A 23320-nucleotide genomic window follows, 5' to 3' on the forward strand; every position below is an offset into this window, starting at 1 on the left:
AAAGATTGAAGGTGGGAGGAGAAGGGTTTGACAGAGGATGAGACGGTTGGATGGCATCACCAACTCAATGGACATGAGTTTGAGTAAACTCTGGGATTTGGTGATGGATAGGGAGGCCTGGTGTGCTGTGGTTCATGGGGTCGCAAAAAGTCAGACACAACTGAGAGGCTGAACTGAACTGATGGAACTAAAGAAGTAAGATTTGCTGGACATCTCTGAAGTTTTACCGAGATAGCAATATAGGAGCTTTTAGGGTTAAAAGAGACTGAAAAGGGAAAGTCACTCAGTCATGTCCAACTCTTTGTGACCCCCATGAACTGTAGTCCATGAAGTTCTCCAGGCCAGAATACTGGAATGAGTACCCTTTCCCTTCTCCCGGTGTCTTCCCAACGCAGGGATCAAACCCAGGTCTCCCACATTGCAGGTGGATTCTTTACCAGCTGAGCCACAAGGGAAGCTTAAGAATACTGGAATGGGAAGCCTATCCTTCTCCAGGGGGTCTTCCCGATCCAGGAATCAAACTGGGGTCTCCTGCATTGCAGGCAGATTCTTTACCAACTGAGCTATCAGGGAAAAAGACTGAACATCATCATAAAAAGGGTAGGGTCTCATAACACATGTATTTATTTCTATTTAAAAAGCATCCTCCATTAAGATTTCTTTTCTTACCAAAGGCAGTGTTTAACTAATTCATCAGTAAGTAATGGGGACCTTTACCGTATAATGCATGTCCCTTTGCTTCATTTAACTACATATATTATACATTCATTATATGAAAACTCCAGATGATAGAGGCCAACAATCATTAGAGAATAATTTAGAGAAATCATGAATACATTTATATCTATGCTGAAGTAAAACTATTTTTACTGTATCTCCAAAATGAGTATAAGTATTGAGTAGCTATATTTTTTCTAATCTTTATATGTATTTTTAAATACAAAATACAGAAATATATACTCATTGTAAAAAGTGTTCAAATAATTTTTCAGCATACAGAAAAGTAAATAAAAATCCGTTTCTTACTTAAGATGTTACCAAGTCTTTATATGTCCCTTTCTAGAAACCAAATTAACAGTAGTAATTAAAAGAAACAAATGTGGGAAGGAAGTCTTTCCCTGTACGGACACGGTTTATGTGAAGATGTAAACTGCTGCTTTCAGCTTGTGATCGTGAGAAGTCAACCAAAAAACAAAGTCATGTTACACAGTGTGTTGGCATCCCTGAGATGCTAACTTAGCACTAGCCCCGCCTACTCCCAGATTTTTGCTTTGTAATATAATTAAGATATTTTATTGGTAAACCAGTGTAATTCAGGTATTCTGTAACATGCAATTGAGAAAACTTGGAAGTGAGAGGGTATGCTGAAGTTTTCAGAGGTACATGTAGATGTCCAAACTCATCACACCGTATGCATTAAATATGTGCAGTTTTTTTGCATATCAATTATACCTCAATAAAGCTGGATTTCTGGTTTGGGTTTTTTTTTTTTTTTTTAAGAACAATAAGGATGTAAATTGTATTTCAAGACAAGAGAAATGATGTTACGAACTCAGTGTCCATGCATCCAACCAAATCCAAATTCAATAAGTTGAGCCTCTACCCTGCAATGAGATGGAATTTGGAAGTGGAAACTTACATAATGAGAGTTAGATGAGGTGATAGGGGGCTTCTCAGGTGGTTCAGTGGAAAAGAATCTGCCTGCCATTGCAGGAGACTCCAGAGACACGAGTTTTGATCCCTGGGTCAGGAAAATCCCCTGGAAAAGGAAATGGCAACCCACTCCAGTATTCTTGCGTGGGAAATCCCATGGAGAGAGGAGCCTGGTGGGCTGTAGTTCATGGGGTCGCAAAGAGACAGACATGACTGAGCACACTGAGTATTTGTTGAGGTGATAGGCGTGGTATCTTCCTGATGGGATTGATGAGCATATTCATCAAGGAAAAGATGGGTGCTCTCCGCATCTCTGCCATGTGAGGACACAATATGAACGTGGCCATCTGCCAGCCAGGAAGAGCGCTCTCACCAGAACTCAGCCATACAGTCACTCTGATTCAGGACCTCCAGCCTCGAGAACTATGGAGAAATAAATTTCTGATGTTCAGGACATTTTTTTTTCTAATTATGCTGGTGGTTACTGATGAAACTTGAAGGAAAAGTAGAGGGAGCTTGGAATATATAAGCTCAGAGCTGTGACCAAAGAGAGAGCAAAGCTCCTGGCAGAACACTAGAAAAGCTGCTACTAAGAAAGAGTATGATGTCAGAGGGCTACCTGAAAATTGAAGGACACAACAGTGATTTATGGAAGGTCTGTGTACATTACAATAGACTCTCTGTCCCTCCCTCCACATTGCAGAACAGCCTGTAACCAAGCATTTCTTTTCCTGAGGGGAGAAAAAAGCCAGTGGTTCTTCTCTAAAGCAATTGTACAAAACAGAGAACTAGAACAAGTAAGTGAGATATGGGTAACCTTGGAGTACAGCCTTCCTCATTCTCACATTTAGGGAAATATGAGAATAAACTTCACCGTTAAAGAAAAACTCCAAATTCACCTATTCTGCCACATCACTGGAGTTTTCATCCTCAAGTAGAAATGGACATCAATAGGTTCCTTGAAAAAAACATTCAATATATTACAAGGGGAAAATCTAAACACAGAGACAGAAATAATGATTCTAGAGTAAGAAGAAAGAATTCAGAAAACAGAACAGAAATTAAATATAATATAATATAATAAAATATATTTTAAAACTTCTTGAATTTTTTTCTTTTACATTGTTATTGCAGCCTGTTTTACATATATAATTCAGTCACTTAAACAATTCAATCTTTTTATAAATTTCCCAAAGTATGAAGCCAACACTGCAAACCAAACAGGTTCAGGTTTTTATCATCCCCATAAGGTTCTTCCTTTCCACTTACTGTTAATCTCCTTTTCCACCCACTTCCTCAAGCAACCATTAATCTGTTGATTTAGTCGCTTAAGTCCTATCGGACTCTTGCGACCCCATGTACTGTAGCCCTCCAGGCTCCTCTGTCCGTGGAATTCTCTAGACAAGAATACTGGAGTGAATTGACCTTTCCTTCTCCAGGATTAATCTGTTATATATCCGAATAGATTTGCTATTTATATCAGTGGTAGCATGCACTATGTGGACTGTCATGTCTTGCTTTTTTCATTATGTTTGTGAAATATTCTGAGGTTCATCAATATTGTAGCATATATCCATCATTCAAAACTAGAACTCTTAACAACTACCAGAAGATAGATGATATTACATCCCCAACAAAAGAGGAAGATATAATGAAAAAGCCACAAACACAGGAAAATGAAAAGCATTTGTAAATTAAAAATGTAAGTGCCAAAATAAAAATACATTAAAAATAATGAAAGGTAAAAATGAGGAAATCTCCACACTAGTAATTCACCATTATTAGGTTTGTTTCTATTCCTTCCTATCTTGTTTTCTTTTTCTGTTCTGTGCACTTTGATATTAATTTATAAATAACATTTAAAAAATAAAAGTTATTTCAACCTAGAAGGGTGGGATGGGGAGGGAGATGGGAGGGAGTTTCAAAAGGGAGGGGATATATGTATACCTATGGCTGATTCATGTTGAGATTTGACAGAAAACAACAAAATTCTGTAAAGCAATTATCCTTCAATAAAAAAATAAATTAAAAAGAACCAATTTAGATAAAGGAAAGTCAAAAAAAGAAAAAATATAAACAGTATATATACATAAAAGAATACTTTCCAACGAGAGCAGTGCATATTGGAAGATTTTATTGTCATTGGTAGATTTTATTACTCACACTGTATGTGATCATTTTTATCATGCTATAATTACAAAGTTGTATCCTAATTTTCTCACTTCAGCTTTCATGACCATTCAATTATTAACTAAGACTTGCTTTACTTTTAATAACTACTACATTGTTGATTCTGATTCTTGATTTATTTAAGGCAATTCCATATTTTCATATGCATTCATAAATGCATAGTGTATATCACCATATCAGTGTTCTGATTACAGATTATTTCCTTAGGCTAGATTGTCAAGTGAAATTTCTGGTTAAAGCATGGATACACTTTAAGGTCTTTGTTATGTGTCATTGAGTCATTTTCCATGAGGCTTATAATCATTCCATATGACAATACAGATTGGAAAGCAACACATGGCAATAAAAATATTTCTAATCAGTTTGTTTGACATAATTTAGCAATACTAAGTTGTATATAACACTAGCACTATAGTGACACAGGAATTTAATTTTAAGATAGGGTTTAAAATACTTTTATTACATTTTTTAGATTAGAAAAGCCTAGATTCAATGATATAATAATATACTTTACACTTAAACATTGACCAGTAGAGATCTGTCTTCCTACACACACCAAAGGTACACACACACAAACATGCACACAATTGTGAACAGTTCACAATATTCTTTTTTTCAATTTTAATCACATTTACTTCTTTCTAATTTTACAAGTAAGGAATGTTCATTGCAGACACATAGAACTACATAAAAGCATGGCGTAAAAAAGAACAATCACCTAGAAACCCCATCCTCCAGAAATAACTACCATTAGCATGTTGAAGCATTTCTTCCATGTCTACATATTTTTTTAATAATTGAAGTACAATAAACTTACAACACTATGTTATTTCTAAATGCACAATTCTTTTAACATTTCTACTAGATTTATGTTTGGTTGATCTACTATCTTTATTGTATATTTGCCTTTATGAATGAGATTTTTTTCTTTCATAGCTTTCATATTTATCTTTCTGTCCTTTTCTTTTTCACTTAGAGAAGTCCCTTTAACATTTCTTGTAAAACTGGTTTGTGGTGCTGAACTCTTTCAGCTTTTTCTTGTTTGTAGAAATATCTATTTCTCTTTCTAATTTGAATGATAGCTTTGCTGGGTGGAGTATTCTTGGTTGTAGGTTTCTTACTTTCATCACTTTAAATATATGTGTCACTCCCTTCTGCCCTGCAAAGGTTTTGCTAAAAACTCATCTAATGATCTTATGGGAGTTCCCTTGTGTGTAAGTAGTTGCTTTTAGTTTGCTGCTTTTAATCTTCTCTCTGTATCTTTAATTTTTGCCTTTTTAATTATAATGTGTCTTAGGGTGGTCCCCCTTGGGTTGATCATCCCTGGGACTCTCTGTGCTTCCTGGACCTGGACTGTCTATTTCCTTTCCCAAGTTAGGGAATTTTTCAGCTATTATTTCTTCAAATGTGTTCTCTGCCCCCTTTTCCTCTCTTTTCCTTCTAGGATTCTAATAATTCAAATGTTAATAAGCTTAATGATGTCCCAAAGTTCTTTTAAACTATACTTTTAAAAAAAAAACTTTTTTTTTTCTTTTTTTTTCTGTTCAGACTGGGTGATTTTTTACTACTCTTTTTTCCAGTTTGCTGATTCAGGCCTCTGTATCATCTAATGTACCTTTGACTCCTGCTACTGTAGAGGTTGCTGGCTGCTGCTTTGTCTAGGTTTGAGTGATCCCAGAATGGCTGGCTGCATGGCCCAGAGAGTCCCAGGGTTAGTGCTGACCAGTTAGTGGATGGGGCTGGGTTCTAGTGTTAATAAGATAGAAGGAGGATTCCAAAGTGGTGCTTGCCAGCACCAGTGACCTTAGGGTATAATGAGCTCTCAAAAATGGATGCCACCAGTATCTGTGTACTCAGGGTATGTCCCACTTGCCTCCTGCCAATCCAGGAGACTCTACAAGATGAGCTAGTAGGTTTGACCCCGGATCCTTCAAATTACTGCTTTTTGAATGTTGGTGGGTATGAGGTTTTGCAGATACTCTTAAAGAGTAGAGTCTGTTTCCCACAGCACCCCCACTCTCCAGAATGTAAGTTCCACTGGCCTTAAAAAAGCTAGACTTTCCGGGGATCTATTTCAGGACTCACAGGCTACGGAGCTTATCATCAGGTTCAGGCTCCCCTCTCCTTAAAAGAATCTCTGCCATTTTGATTATCGTGTTTGTGGGTCATTTACCCAGGGTTATGGGACTTAACTGTACAGCGTGTCTGCCTCTTCTACCCATCTTGCTCTAATTCCTTCTTTATATCTTTAGTTGTAGAAGATCTTTCCTGCTGGTCTTCCGGTCATTCACATCAATAATTGCTCTGTAAGCAGTTGTAATTTTGGTGTGCCTGAAGGAGGAGGTGACTTCAGTGACTTCCTCTTTTGCCACCTTGGCCACACCACAATATTGTTTATTAAATTTGAAACATCTACCAGTATGAACAAGAACAGTGCAACTGGTGGCTTAGGTGGCATTTCCTAAAATCTTTTCAATTGCCAGATTGGTTCAGATGCACATCTTTAGTACTCCCACAGTGCCTGCATATTATTATTCTTACCAGATTGAGTTTAAATGAATTCTTAACTAAAATGAATTTTTTCTTTTTATTACCAGCATATAATTAACACAAAAGAAGATATTGTTTGATTAATGCTTCCAATTCTAACATCAAGGACATAATGCCTACCACATAATTTACTTATGATGTTTATCAACATGAACTGAAATTCTTTAAATAAGTTCAGAGGAGTGTGAATTTAGGCCCTTTGCAATAATGATTTTGCTATATTTTCCTTTGTTGGGAGTGTGTATTTCAGAAATACTTCCATTCCTTTTTTTTCTAATACGTTATTTTGAAGCAATGTTTTTCTATTACTTTAAATTTTTTAGAGAAGTAAAATCTACTGGATTTTAATAAATAAATTTTGGAAAATGAAATAGAAAATCATCACTTTTATCATTGATTTTACCTAATATGAAAACCCAAATTTGCAAATATTTGCTTACCATATATTGGGAATCAAAATTTCAACAAAGGATATTCCTTAGAAATTACATAAATGAAAAATTCTTCTATGCATTTGGAACGTAATTTTTATACTGATCTTATTTGGAATATATGAACTACTTAAAGCATTCCTATAATGCATACATCTGACCCTGTGATCCAACTTTGCTTGATCATAGGACTTTCTAAGCCAATGATTTGATGCTCACTTCCCTGGTGGCTCAGATGGTAAAGAATCTGCCTGCAATGTAGGAGACCCAGGTTCAAACCCTGGGTTGGGAAGATCCCCTGGAGAAGGGAATGGCAACCCACTCAAGTATTCTTGCCTGGAGAATTCCATAGACAGAGGAGCCTGGAGGGCTACAGTCCATGGGGTTGCAAAGGGTCAGACACGACTGAGCAGCTAACACTTTGAGCACTTGGTTTCTGTCTATAAGATACCATCTCCTCTCTGCCTTCCAAAATTCATAAAAAACTTTTATCTGAGCATGGTCTCTTCCTGTTTTCAACTCCATTTTATATTTATTATTCTTTTTTCTGCAACTTTTTGTTATTTGAGGGGAATTGAAATGACAGCTGGGGGAGATAAATTTGTTTCAGCTTTTCTCAATTGTTTAAAAAAAAGAATATTTTAAGATTAAGTATTATCAATTGGGTACTTTTAATTATCAAAAGGGATTTTCTGATAAAATATAAAATGTGGCTAATCATTGGTTTCTCAAACCATGAAACCTTTTTTTTCAAGAAAATTACCTAACATATCTTTCTTCTTTCGTTTTATAGAGATTTGCTTGCTGACCAAGGGACGGCGCACCGCCAGTGTGCGAGCTGATACATATTGTCGTCTTTACTCGCTTTCTGTGGACAATTTCAATGAGGTCCTGGAGGAATATCCAATGATGAGAAGAGCCTTTGAGACGGTTGCCATTGACCGATTAGATAGGATAGGTACTGTTTATTTTCTTCTTTACTTAGAATTCACTTTTAATCTAGTGATTGAGTATATATTTGCAGTCATAAGTCCCAAATGCTAGTTTACAGATTGCTTATTAACTAGCATAGAAACAGCAATTAGCTGTAGCCATATTTCTAGAAAGATCTGACGGGCACTAACTTTCTCTTCTAAGTATTCTAGGTTTGTTTATTCATCTCTGTTTTTACTAGCTTCACAGTCTGATTTCCTCAGTGATACCAAAAGGTAAAAACAATGATTACAAATTCTAGATGGCATTAAAATAGAACTAAAAATACAATAGTATGAGTCTACATTACAAACTATATTTTATCACAAGTTTTTTTTTTAATTTTAAGGATCAACCTTACATTTATTCTTATATTAAGAACTGAAAAGAATTGTGCATTTTACTGGTCACAGTAGAAACTTTAATGTTTGTAATACAGACTCAAGCAGAAAAAGCCTTAATAGAAATGCCCACATAGATGCTTTATTTTGCAAACATCAACTTATTTTAAAATCTTTTCTGCTCTCAAATTAAAATATTGATATATAAGGCCTTACTAGTTACACTAGTTTAAACATTTGAATAATTGCCATTGTAAAATTAGATCAGATTGGCTTGCTGTTAACTTCCCAAGATATGCTGGAACATTCTGACGTCAGAAGGTGGTATGCATTCATTTTCCACACCCAAATTCTCCTCCCCCACCAGACCCTTCTCTGCTCCCTTTCCCAGCTTAACTCTACTAGCCTTCATATTTCAATTTAAACATCATTTCCCTGTAGAAGCCTATGACCTTCCACTCCTCCTTAATAGTATGAGCACCCTGGATATGTTCTCCCATACCCCTGGGATGTTCCTCCATCACAGTACAGCTTTTATTATTTAAATTGCTCTAGAGATGCTAAGCTTTATGAATGAAGAGATCATGTCTAATTCACTATTACATTCACAGTACCTAGTACACAATGAATATTGTTGAAGAGAGTTAGGGAGGGATGAAGGAATCAATGAACTCAAAGGAGATGGGGTTGGGATCACTGAAAAGTAAACAAAGAGGTACTTCAACTGCTTCATTCTTATGAAAGGTAAGGACTTTTGATTGATGTTACAGTTATGTTAGCTTTTCTTCTGCACTTTACATCTTTCTTTTCCTCTATATTAGTAGGACAGAAGACTGCATAAGGATCTGAAATTTGGTTAGGAGAAGTAAAGGTAGTATTTGGACATTACCATTATGGACACAAGAAGGCTTCCCAGGTGGTACAATAATAATGAGTAATAGAATCCACCCGCCAATTCAGGAGACACAAGAGATGTGGATTCAATCCCTGGGTCAGGAAGATCCCCAGGAGAAGGAAATGGCAACCCACTCCAGTATTCTTGTCAGGGAAGTCCCATGGACAGAGGAGCCAGGAGGGCTACAGTCCATGGGGTTGGAAGGAGTCAGACATGACTGAGCACACATGCACACTAGACACAACACACATATTAAAAACCTTATTGATAACTTAGAGGCTGTAACAGGACGGAGTGTCCAGGAGACAGTGCCCATGAAAGACATGAGTATTCCTGAAAGCATCTTTACTTAATTTGAAAATAACTTCCCTCTTTGTGGTACGTGAGTGTTCATGGTAGAACCAGAGACTAATTTCTGAACATACAAGTTTTTTCCTAAGCCAACTAGCCATATTTTGAAAAGCATCAAAATCAAGGTATCTCAACAGAGACTTTCTGTTACTCTGATAGAGCATCTCTCTCATATAATTTACTACAATTAATTTTTATAAGAAAAATTTGCATGAAATTATTTTCATTCCATAATACAGGCAATAAAATTGCAAGTGAGCAGCAGTATTTGCATTTTTAATCTTCACAAAATTCCAACAGTGCATTAAAAGTTATACTATTTTTCCACAAGGGCCCAGATACTCAGATTATGAAATGTTGACTATTCACATGACCACAAAAAAGTATCCTTCTCAGTTTTGGGGTCATTGCTTATAAATGCATCTACTGTAGATAAAGGGAATATGCTAAGTAAGAATTTATATTTTCTACTAATATAGAAGTCTTTGTTCTTTGGGAAATTAGGACAATTCTGTAAAAAGAGAAGCAACTGTTCATATTGACAGTCATTTTAAATGACTGCCTTTCCCAGCAGCCAAGTAAAATATAACCACATTTCTATTCAAATATATTCCTTGTTAGTTTAGATGTGATACTTTATTTAGTGATATGGCAAATTGATTTACTTTTCAGTTACCATATTTACAAAGGTATTATTTTATTGATGTCATTTAAAAAATCACTATTTTTCCCCCTTTTCATCACCCTACAATTGATGCTAATTGTTATTTTTCCAAAGAATGTCTTATTAATGCAAACCAAAGACAATAGCAAGAAGAGACAGTGCTTATTGAGGTTCTAGAAGGAGCTAAGCACTTGCCATACATCGGTGCCCCTTGATCCTCACAACAACCTCTCAGAAGAGGAAAGATTATGAAAAAGTTCTCTATCTGGCTGCACATAAGAATCCTCTGACAAAATCTGATTATAAAATACCAAAATCTGGACCCTTGTCTGGCTATTCTCATTTAGTTGTTAGGGTGCAGCTGGAAATCAGTAACTCTTATCATTCCAGCAATGAGATAAATACACAGATAGAACAGAGAATCACTGGTATAGGGCACTGGTCAAAAGCAAAGGCCTTTCTTTCTCAGACATGCATGTAATAGTCCCCCAAACATCAGAGTAAAAGGCAGCACCTGGTGCAACAAGTGGGTGAGACCCAGGAGACTTCATTTCCAGCAAACACTCACATGACACAGATGCTGCTGCTTCATAGTCTGTAGACAATCTGTTGTCAGATCTACTGGTTTCCTTGCCCAGCTCTGTCACTTATTAACCATGTTTTGTTGGGCATTGGTCTTAACCTTTCTATGTTCCAGTCTCCTTTTAGGTGAAGTAGAATTATAAGCACACCTACTTCAAAGAGTTGAGGATTAAATTTAAAAAAATCTGCCTAAAGACAGGGAAGCCTGGCGTGCTGCACTCCACAGGGTCACAAAGAGTCAGACAGGACTTGGCAACTGGAGAACAACAAAAGCCTTGGGCAGAGTGCTTGTCACATAGTATGTTTTCCATTGACCTTGCTTGAAAAAGGAACTTGAAACTGAAATCTTGCTGTCAGACCCATCCTGTTCCAAATGCCCTGTTTTGTCTCAGGGTAGCCCTCAGGCTATTTCTTCATTTCTCCATTTCTTCAGTAAGATGGCTTTTGCCATATTATAGACTTTTCAACTTGACTCCTGTGGAAGGTAAGACTTACCAGAAAGATACAGGAAGCATGAGAGGCAGGAGGCACGTTTCTATTTGGTGTCTAAAGGTAAGTGCTCAACTTTTAAGCTTCTTCAATGAAACACTGCCATCGTCCTGTTTGCAGTTGCCACTGGTGCTTGGAGTTGTCATCAGTCATTTGTAGACTTTCTAAGTGCCTATCTTCCTTTCGCTGACAGGGAAGAAAAATTCAATTCTCCTGCAAAAGTTCCAGAAGGATCTGAACACGGGTGTTTTCAACAATCAGGAGAACGAGATCCTGAAGCAGATTGTGAAACACGACAGGGAAATGGTGCAGGCAATCCCTCCCCTCAATTACCCTCAAATGACAGCCCTGAATTCCACCTCTTCAACTACTACCCCGACCTCTCGCCTGAGGACACAGTCGCCGCCAGTGTACACAGCCACCAGTCTGTCTCATAGCAACCTGCACTCCCCCAGCCCCAGCACCCAGACCCCCCAGCCGTCAGCCATCCTCTCACCCTGCTCCTACACCACCGCTGTCTGCAGCCCTCCTGTACAGAGCCCGCTAGCCACCCGAACTTTCCACTATGCCTCCCCCACGGCTTCCCAGTTGTCCCTCATTCAGCAGCAGCAGGTTCAGCAGCCACCGCAGCCCCAGCAGCCACCCCAACCTCCACAGACCCCCGGCAGCTCCACACCGAAAAACGAAGTGCACAAGAGCACGCAGGCGCTTCACAACACCAGCCTGACCCGAGAAGTCAGGCCCCTCTCGGCCTCGCAGCCCTCGCTGCCCCACGAGGTCTCCACCCTGATCTCCAGACCGCATCCCACTGTGGGCGAGTCCCTGGCCTCCATCCCTCAACCCGTGACCACGGTCCACGGCTCGGGCCTGCAGGCAGGGGGCAGGGGCACCGTCCCCCAACGAGTCACCCTGTTCCGACAGATGTCGTCGGGAGCCATCCCCCCCAACCGAGGAGTCCCCCCGGCCCCCCCTCCACCAGCAGCCGCTCATCCGAGGGAGGCGCCCTCAGTCTTAACTACAGACCCAGAGGCAGAAAAGCCACGATTTGCTTCCAATTTATGATCCCTGCTGATTGTCAAAGCAGAAAGAAATACTCTAACGAACTGAGGCGCTTCTCAGATTTGATTTTATTCTATCTCCTGATAGATCCCTCTAGCCTACTATGAAGAGATATTTTAGACAGCTCTGGCCTACATGCAAAATGTAAAATATATATATATATATAAATATGCTATTAAATCTATATCTGAAAATCTCAAGAGAAGTTCAAAAGACTTGTTTAGCATTCAGTGTTATATGTCTTCCTTTCTTTAAATCATTAAAGGATTTCAAATGTTGTTGTAAGATTATTTATTTTTAACCTACTTTTACTTAATTCCTTTGATATATGTATTTCTCTATTTTATGAAGAGTTCTTGGATTCCGTGGAAACAAAACTCTGATTTTAAAAAGGCAACTCAAGTGAGCTGAATAGCACCAATCAAAACTGTTCTCATTAGCTGTGTCTCTGCATCTAAATTGTTAATCATTAATTACAGAGGATTAAATAGCAGATCCCATTTTCTAAATCTAAATTGTATTTTGGTGCTTTGAATTTTGAATTAGGTTAAAGAACACACCATATGCTTGGCCATGGTAGGAGACTAGCATTGGCTATGATCTCCGTAGTCATAGAGATGTGACTATCTCTAACCTCAAACATGTTCATTGATCTTTTAGAAAGCTGAAGGGATATTTCTCTTCAAGCGTTATCAGACTTTTACCAAGACTCAATCAATGTTAGCTGTAAATAACTGTTTCAACCCAAATAAAAATAGTTCTTCTGTGCTGTATGAAGGTAAAAGTCATTGTTTAAGAATTTAGTTTTACTGCTTCACTTCAAAACTTAGAGTTTTAAATTTTACAAAACCTAATTGTGACAATTATTCAACTGTAATGCAATGGCTTGAAACCTACAATATTCTTTTAACCTGCAGTGTTTTATGCAAAATTGTATGCTTGGTTCTACAAATTGCTTGTATTATACCAAAAATCATTACTTTTCTTCTTTCTTGCCATAATCAAGCATCTGAAAATAGGCCCTGCATGCTTTGGGGGAAAAAAGTAGGTTCAAAGCAGTCATTGTAGGGGAAAGCTTACAGTATTTCTCATTTCTAGAAAAGTATAACCATTCATTAATTGCCTATCTTAAAATTCCTGTAAGGCTGACTTGGATCTCTGACTTAAGTCTAGAAGTGAGGTTTTCACTTTCATTTAATGTTATTATTATCTTTATCATTTAAATGACAATTTGTAAACTACAGCTTGATTTGGAGTTGCCAGTTTGTTCTGTGTCTTTCACTGTAGTTGGTAGTTTACTGTGGTGTTAATTAAAAAAATAAATACACTATAGCATCATCTGTTTGGGAACATACACTTGCTCTTTGTGTATTGTTAACTAAACGGTTAGTAAGTCTTAAGGAATGTGGTGACTAACATAGTCCTTAGAAAGGAGCTTTGTTATTTTAGATGTGCTGAAGAAAGTACAGACCTGGTGACATTAAGCAGGAGGTCAAAGTCAATGTCTGCGAGCATCGTTTTGTTTTTGTGTTGTTTGTATGTTTCCTTAACTCTGTTCGTGATCTGTGAACATCTGCTTCTTCTCAAAGAAGTCCCTTAGAAATCATTTGTGCCTAACACACCCCTCGAATATGGTGGATGACTGGAACACAATTGGAAGATTCCCAATAACAGACTTCTGTAAATAACCCGAGTTAAGAGAATGACCTAAAGTGGAGATCTTCCGTATCTCTGACACTGGCGATGCATTTAAGAAGAATTTAACAAAGATCATGCACTAAATGGGGCAGGGCCTCCAGACAGACTTGAGGACAGAAAACAAAAGCAAAACTCTAAAATGGATCCATGCTGCCTGTTATGCCTTTTATGGATATAATACTTATAATACCAAAATGAGTTGTTATGTTTAATTTCTAACAAGTTCTAGCTTGTGTGAAAGGAATCAACAATGCTAGACAATGTGTAATCATGAACATGCTGGTGACCTATGATGGAGTGTCAGAAGTGGTGTAAGAAAGGGATTGTTCAGTCTACCTAGGACCTATGGGGAAGCTGCAAGACCATTTACATATCAGTACAAAACTCCTTTATTTTATTAAAATACTGATAATTAACTTCAATTTATTAAGATCATTATTGGTCCTTTAAATTATTAAAGGTTTACATTTGATAGAACTAATGGGTTTGGTAGTGAAATATTTTTATATATATAAATGTTTGGTTTTTTATTTTGAGCACTATTGAGAAACATAAGCAAAATTGAAATGCATGGTCTTTCAGTGCAACCATAAAGTTTTTATTCACTTTGTAATAGAATGGACAAAAAAAAGAACCCTAAGGTTTATATGTTAAACTAATAAAGTGGTACAGGGTAAATTATATACATATATATGTATGAATATATATACTTAGGTTAAGAAGAAAATTGACTCACATTCCTGTAACATAAAAGTTCATTACTAGTTGAAAAGTGACCACTTTTCTATGTACATAGTTAAGCCCATAAGTATGGAGTTTTAAACTGTACAGAAAGAAATGTATTACTGAAAAGATTGATCTTTCTGCTGCTGGGAAAATAGTAGAATAGCTGATTCTCACAACAACTGTATGATCAGGGATGATTAGAGAATTTCTTTTGTCTTTGCTCAAAGCCATACATATATAAATATATATAAAGATTGTTAATAAATTCAACAAAAAATAAACTAAAATCATGAACATTTTATTTTATCAATATACACTAGTCAAACATTTTATTTAAGACTATAGATTTGCCTCTGTCTTTCTGTCTTTATATCATCAGATGTCCAAGAGAGCTTTTACTTGATAATTGTCATAAAATTAATTATAGGTATTCTCTAACTATAGAAAGAAAAGCACTTAAATAGAACATGGATTTTCCAGCTATCCCTGTGTTTTTTTCCCCTTCTATACTGTACAAGTTGAGTTTTTTTTCTTCTTCACGCTGTACTTTCTTAGCATGTGGTTTTATCCAATTTCAAAACACAAATATTTCTGTGCTTTATTGGATATGGGGATGAGAAATAATTGCCCTATAATTTACATATACAAACCTATTTTATGATACCCATCAGTCTTCTAAAAACTGGATAGTGACAGAATCTCCATATGCAAATGAATTTTGAATCAGACCTAAAAGCTTGAGACAGAGTATATTACAATGAGTGAAGGATTCTCAAAAGTGTTAAGCAGAAATAGCGGGAGTGGAAATAGATTATAGTCAGCAAATAAATGGCCTGTCTCCCTGTCTCTGTCACCACTCCTTAAGTGAATGCTGCCTTACTTTCTGTAGGTGGCTGTTTTTCCATTTACAAAAAAAGAACATAACATCTGCAAGACACTACAAAGTACTCAGTCAAATTGCTAGAATAAACTAATGGACTTGGGTGATCTAAACAATGTGATGTGTTTTGAATTTTAGATGTATTATTTCAAATCCTGAATTATTTACACTTCAAAATGCAAACAATCTGTACTATCTTTCAAGCCTATTTTTAAAGACTCCACACCTCCTTTTTCACCTTGTGTGTTTATATGTGTTAATTTCACTATGCTACTTTGCTGCTGTGGATCTCACTATCATCATTTCATCATTTACAACATTAAGCTCTTTAAACAAGGTTTCTGTCCCTTCTGCCTCCATCCTTCCAGAATGCCATGCATACCAAGTCGCTTCAGTCGTGCCCAACTCTGTGCGACCCAATGGACAGCAGCCGACCAGGCTCCTCCATCCACAGGAGTCTCCAGGCAAGAATACTGGAATGGGTTGCCATTTCCTTCCCCTCCTTCTAGAATATGTGCCATGAAACCCAGGTGTGATTCTTTTGTTTGTAACTACATGCTCTATTTGAAAAATTACTTATATTATACAATATGAATGAAATGAGGTGCTTACAGGATAATTGGATGCTGAGCGTCAATAGCTGAAAGGAATGGTCAGAAATTTTTTAAAGTGTGACTGGCTTTGTTACTTCTATAACTTTATTTACTCTCTCCTTTTTCCAGGAAAACAGGATGAAACAAAGATTTGCTGTATTCAGGGTTAGGTATACCTGCTACTGGAACTTGAAAGCAGTGACTTTCTTACATAATTTTGATTCCTTCCATTTTATAAAAATAGCATCTATGATTTATATACTGGCCAACAGTGAAGTTAAGCATGATGAGAATCTCTGCTTTTAAAAGTGAACAAAGAAAGTAGGAAGTACCTTGCCTAAATTCATGAAGGATTTAGAAGCAGACTGGCCGTATTGCTCCTCCTCCCATTTTGGAGTTTTTCACCAGAAGCCACATTCCTTCCTTCGTTGGGAACAATTGACATTTCCATTAATATGTCATTCTGTTCTTCATCATTTCCTTCATAGCTTTAGGGTGTGAAAAGCATGAACTTTTCTTTACAGGAAAAATTTTATGGCATATTCACAAATCTGCCCCCCAAAAAATAATTTTATTACAATTGTTTAGAAGAAAATCTTAGTGATTTTGTAATACTTGATTGCTTTTCAGACTTGATTATCCCCTCAATTGTATTGAAAAGGTACATATAGTTCTGAGTTGCTCAAAAGGTGATATTCAGCTATTTAACATAATGAAGTATTTCATTTGAGAAATATTAAATAGTATTAAATGGATGAAAAACTTACATACACTATATACCATATAGTCTGCCTATAACTCCATGCCAAAAATCAAGTCTTTATTAACAATATTGGCTTGTAAACAAGCATATGGAAAGATTCAAGTGATTGTCCTTTTCACAGTAATTACCTTAAAACATTAAACATGTATCACAAAGCCAGTAGAATGAATCAAAATATGTTTGACCCCCAGTTCAGAACAATCTAAGGACTGGTAGCAAGTTGATGTGAATATCCCCAACTGTGGTTTACCTCTACTTGATAACAGTAAATTCCAATTTGGAAAGCAGTCAAAACTCATTTGAAGTTCAATTTTCTTAATACAATAAATCACCTAGTTTGGCATTACTTTTGTGATCAAAAACAATTGTGGTTACTTTTGTGTGTGTGGCTCAAAAGTGATCTTTAAAAGCCTTCTAGGCATGTTCCATGACTCTTTAAATATGTATAGCTTCCCAAATTCAGACTGTCTAGATTCTAAATGTTTGCTTCCCTGGTGGCTCAGTGATAAAGAATCTGCCTGCCAATGCAAGAGACATAAGAGTCACAGGTTCAATCCCTGGGTTGGAAAAATCCCCTGGAGAAGAAAATGGCAACCCACTTCAGTATTCTTGCCTGGAAAATCTCATGGATAGAGGAGCCTGGCCAGCTACAAGTCTGGGGTCTCAGAGTTGGAATGACTTAGCAACTAAACAACTATAGCTTTAAATACAGCATAAGCATCTGTTTTTACACTAACAGAAAAACAATGATCAAATCTATTGATTTGGACTTATTTTGCATGGTTCTTTTTGAAGGGATAATTATTTACCATACATATGACATCATATATTTCTGTGAATAAATGGTATTGAATTTTAATTTCTTCATATTTGAAACTCTCAGATAATAGCTTCTTAAACTGAAACCTATAATGAACACTTAGTCTTTCCCAAGTTAGTTTATTATTAGCCTTTATATAAACAACATAAACAGAAATCTACTATATGATTTTTCTAATTACTCCAGTATATGAATGTTGACAAACTCTGAGACTTTATATTTTTATTAAAATAATTTGTCATATAAATGAATAACAAATGTATGTCAAAATTTTAGCTCAAACTTGACAAGAGAGTTCTGAGTAAACCAGTTCAAAGATTCCATCTAGATAGAACTATTTTGTAAACAAAAATTAAAATATAATTTCAACAATAATTGTTTTTAGAAAATTATCTGGTTAAATAAAGATTGTGTGTATGTGTGTTTGCATGCTAAGTCACTTCAGTCATGTCTAACTCTTTGTGACCCTATGGACTGTAACACACCAGGCTCCTTTGTCCATGGAATTCTCCAAGCAAGAATTCTGGAATGGGTTGCCATGCTGTCCTCCAGGGGATTTTCCTGACCCAGGGATCAAAGGTGTGTCTCTTATGTCTCCTGCATTGACAAGCAGATTCTTTACCACTGGCGCCACCTAGGAAGCCCCTGGTTAAGGGTTATTAACCCCTTTATAAGAACCAGAGATCAAATTGCCCTCTGCTGGATCATGGAAAAACCAAGAGAGTTCCAGAAAAACATCTATTTCTGCTTTATTGACTATGCCAAAGGCTTTGACTGTGTGGATCACAATAAACTGTGGAAAATTCTGAAAGAGGTGGGAATACCAGACCACCTGACTTGCCTCTTGAGAAACCTGTATGCAGGTCAGGAAGCAACAGTTAGAACTGGACAAGGAACAACAGACTGGTTCCAAATAGGAAAAGGAGTACATCAAGGCTGTATATTGTCACCCTGCTTATTTAACTTATATGCAGAGTACATCATGAGAAACGCTGGGCTGGAAGAAGCACAAGCTGGAATCAAGATTGATGGGAGAAATATCAATAACCTCAGATATGCAGATGACACCACCCTTATGGCAGAAAATGAAGAGAAACTAAAAAGCCTCTTGATGAAAGTGAAAGCGGGGAGTGAAAAAGTTGGCTTAAAGCTCAACATTCAGAAAATGAAGATCATGGCATCCGGTCCCATCACTTCATGGGAAATAGATGGGGAAATAGTGGAAACAGTGTCAGACTTTATTTTGGGTTTCTCCAAAATCACTGCAGATGGTGACTGCAGCCATGAAATTAAAAGACGCTTACTCCTTGGAAGGAAAGTTATGACCAACCTAGATAGTATATTCAAAAGCAGAGACATTACTTTGCCAACAAAGGTCCGTCTAGTCAAGGCTATGTTTTTTCCAGTAGTCATGTATGGATGTGAGAGTTGGACTGTGAAGAAGGCTGAGCACCAAAGAATTGATACTTTTGAACTGTGGTGTTAGAGAAGACTCTTGAGAGTCCCTTGGACTGCAAGGAGATCCAACCAGTCCATTCTAAAGGAGATCAGTCCTGAGTGTTCTTTGGAAGGACTGATGCTAAAGCTGAAACTCCAGTACTTTGGCCGCCTCATGTGAAGAGTTGACTCATTGGAAAAGACTCTGATACTTGGAGGGATTGGGGGCAGGAGGAAAAGGGGACAACAGATGATGAGATGGCTGGACGGCATCACTGACTTGATGGACATGAGTTTGAGTGAACTCTGGGAGTTGGTGATGGACATGGAGGCCTAGTGTGCTGCAATTCATGGGGTTGCAAAGAGTCGGACACAACTGAGCAACTGAACTGAACTGAACTAGTGGGTGATGACATATTCCCAGTAAAAATCTTAATTTCCTGAAAGTCTGTCAGAAAAATAGTCATTTTACTATGAATATTAACTGCTTTCCAGAAGGACAGTAAAATATGTCCCAGAAAAAGTTCTGGTCCTAAGTGTTAGTCACTCAGTTCTGTCCGACTCTTTGTGACCCCAAGGAGCCCACCAAGCTCTTCTGTCTGTGGAATTCTCCAGGCAAAATTACTGGAGTGGGTTGCCATTTCCTTCTCCAGGGGATCTTCCTGACCCAGGATTGAACCTGTGTCTCCTGCATTGCAGGCAGGCTTTACCTAAGTAGTTTTGAGAAATATCTTTAAGTTGTAAAATATATTGTATGAGAGTAAATGATAAACTTTTCTGCACACACTTTAAAGTGACATCAGTCTATAATATCTACCTAAAGGAATTAGTTTATAGCTTCAAAATGTTAAGTATCTGCAATAATCCATAAGTAATTCCTACCTATTGTCTCAGCTTATTTCTGAAAACATATTCCTCTAATGACAAAAATAGCAAAGTTTCTTAACCAAAAAAAAAAAAAAAAAAGTTGTGACATTTCTAAAGATGCTTTATCTCTCCAGATTATGAAGTTATTTGCCAGACTGAAAGGCTTATGTTATATAAGGATAGCATGACTGGGAATTTTGAAAACTGACTTTATTCATTTATTTTAGATCTGAGAGCAAGAAAAATTAGAATTGATCATCAGCCAAAAACTAAGACACTTCACATCTCAGTTCTTAAGCTATCCTAATATAATCTTCTGTACATAAACACAATTCAAGACTTCTACATCCCCACTTTATATTGTTTTAAGATTCAAAGGGGCTACAGGGCCTTGTATCCATAAAGAAACAAACTTTGCCATCAATATACATTGGAGAAGCAATTCAAGTACAGAGCATGAAAAGAGGAAAATGACACTGAAGGAGATCAAAAATATACATGAAAAGAGTTTTAAATATTCATTTTGATAGTGAAGAGTGTCACCTTATTAGTTCTAAATAACAAAAAGGAAAATGACATTGAAGAGCTTGTGAAGATCGACTTTAGAATATGTGGCATACAATTTGGGTCATTATGAGATTGTTGTCTTCATTTAGTACCACATTTTTTCCTACTTTCCTTCTGTTATATTTTCATAGATTGCTCAGTCTCTTTAAAGATATTTCCTTGGACCTTTTTAACAAATACCTAGTAATCTTATTTTTTTATGACAAGTGGCTTTTTTTTATGATTGTTATCTCAAATAATCATGTGTTCTTGTTTATAATGTAGCTAAAAATGTATGCCTCAAATGAAGATATACATTTCAAAGGAAGTCATAAAGCTTTTACAAGTAACAAATACAACTATGAAGCAGAACTAGTTAGCTTATAATGGTGAAAGTGAAGGAAGACGTCATAGGTTGTAGGAATTCTGTTTCAACATATTAAAAATCTAGGATACATTAGGAAGGAAGAAAATTTTGGAAAACGTTGAGTTATTTTTATGCCTATGTTTCAGAACTAATCTTAATTCTTATCTATGAGATATTAAGAATAGCATCAATATAAATACTGGGTACTTAAAAAAAAAAAAGGTGACTATTGGAAAGGAGAGGATGTGGATTGAACTATGAGTATGAAAAGGTCTGAAAATACAGCCTATTCAGAAATAGGAAAGAACCAAAGTGCAGCTTTCAACTGAAAGAGTAGCAAACCCACTGGTGGACAAGAATGACTCAGCAGAAAAGGAAATCTCTAGGAGATTAGGGCAGGATGCACAGAAGGTTTCTGCTACTATTGGAGCACACTTAAAAGTGAAAGGTTGTCAGGGGATTACAGAATTTAAACAAGAAATCCACTAATCCTAGGTATACTCACACAAAACTGCATGCTATCAAAGATATGTATCACAGGTACTAACAACAGCAGAAATCTTTTTGTAAAGAGTTCCAGTCTAATGGGTATCAATCCTTAGAGTGTATGCATTTGTATAGGGAGAAAGAGAAATAAAATCTGCTCTAACTATGTATTATTATTTATACATTAATTTTAAAGTTCTTTTACTACAAACATCTTTTTATTAGGTCTGATTCACATTACACATAAAAAATAACATGTTCATTTAATTTTTTTATTCTAGCAATAACACTCATTTCAGAAGAGTAATGGGGTTATTACAAAATATTAGTTATAAAAAGAAAGTATAGATAGGGTTAAGAATCATTGTCCTAAATACTGATGTGTATAGGGATTTGTGGAGGAGGGCATGGCAAGCCACTCCAGTATTTTTGTCTGGAGAATCTTATGGACAGAGGAGCCTGGCGGGCTACAGTCCATGGAGTCACAAAGGGTCGGACACAACTGAAGTGATTAAGCAAGCAGCATGCATGCACAGGGATTTGTGCTGCATTCTCTGTAACAGCCTCACTGCTGAATGGACTTTAATTTGTATATAATTGTGCATTTTATAATAGAAAGTATTAATAAATATTTGGAATTAAGAAGAATAAATGTGAGTAAGCATAGGCAGCAGCAAAGGAAAAGTTGTCAGATTAATTTGAAAATAAGAATTGGACTCTATTTCCTATAGGTTTCCTATTTTCAGATTTATAAAATTTAAAATGCAGAATATAGTTATTAAAAATAACCAAAAATAGAAGAAACAACTGGATTGAGTAAACATTTTTACATTAAAAAAAAAGAAGGAACATGGGACTTATTTTGCAATAATTAATTAAGCAATCAACCATTCAACCTTGCAGACTGCCCAGTAGCAGCTGATTCTTTGAAGAGCCAGAGGACTTACCTTGAAGGTGACACCTAAGGAAGGTCTGTTAGTCCTTTAATCCATAGTATTTCCCCTGTGTTCCTTAGAATCCTTGCTGTTTAATCACTCCATTTGCTTGCATTTTTTGTATACATGTTGCCATAATGGTTCAATCACACTAAGCCATTAGTTCTACGTATAATTTAGATGGTCTATGAGTTCACCAAAATCATTCCCTGAGCACCTATGCTGTGGTGAGAAGTATTCTGGATAATGTGGTATGGCTGTGGACAAGAAGGACATAAATGTGTTCCTTTGTGAAGCTTGTATCCTTCTGGAAAGGAATACATCATAAATAAATAAGAAAATACATAATAATTCAGATGGTGAAAGAGCTTTAGAGAAAAACAGTGCAGGAAAGAGAGAAGGGAACATCAGGATAGGGGTTTGGGGAGGGTTTGCTGTTTTAAGCAGCATGATCAGCAAGATTGTCATTGAGTTGAATATTAAACAATGGCCAAAAGGGATTTATCAGTCAATATAATTAGGCATCCTCCTGTGCCTTGCTACTTAAGGTAGATTCATTCATCTGTATCATGTGGGAGATTGAAAGACATACAGAATCCTAATCCTACCCTGTATCTGCAAGCAAGATTTAGGATTTTAACAAGATCCCCAGGTGATCCATATGTGGATTAATATTTGAAAAGTACAGGGCAAATAAAGTTTTAGAAGAGGTAAGTAAATTATAAGGGCATTTTAGAGAAATGCCAGTAAGTAGATTTCATTCAGACAAATAGAGTAGGAGAGAGACTCAGTGTAAACTGAGCTCACTCAAACTCCACCAGGGGTAAAGAAAAAGGTGGGAGGCTTTTTAAATGCCAAAGTGTGCTTCCAAGGTTGCTCAGTGGTAAAGAGTTGGCCCGCCAATGCAGAAGATGTAAGAGACATGGACGGATTCGATCCCTGGTTGGGAAGATCCCCTGGAGGAGGAAATGACAATCCACTCTGGTTTTCTGGCTGGGCTAATCCTGTGGACAGAGGACTACAGA

General features: G+C 36.7%; 1 protein-coding gene across 1 annotated transcript in view; it reads left to right on the plus strand.

Moving 5' to 3' along the window:
* Positions 1 to 14902, plus strand: part of HCN1 (hyperpolarization activated cyclic nucleotide gated potassium channel 1) — a 435721-nt gene extending 420819 nt beyond the window's left edge. Inside the window, exons 7-8 of the mRNA XM_006067715.4 lie at positions 7618 to 7782; positions 11312 to 14902. Of these exons, the coding sequence (XP_006067777.1) occupies positions 7618 to 7782; positions 11312 to 12180 (1034 nt within the window). The 3' untranslated portion in view covers positions 12181 to 14902. The remainder of the gene's footprint in view (positions 1 to 7617; positions 7783 to 11311) is intronic.
* The last annotated feature ends 8418 nt before the right edge of the window (positions 14903 to 23320 follow it).

Source organism: Bubalus bubalis, chromosome 19 (genome assembly GCF_019923935.1).
Source record: "Bubalus bubalis isolate 160015118507 breed Murrah chromosome 19, NDDB_SH_1, whole genome shotgun sequence".
In the NCBI taxonomy this organism is placed as follows: domain Eukaryota; kingdom Metazoa; phylum Chordata; class Mammalia; order Artiodactyla; family Bovidae; genus Bubalus; species Bubalus bubalis.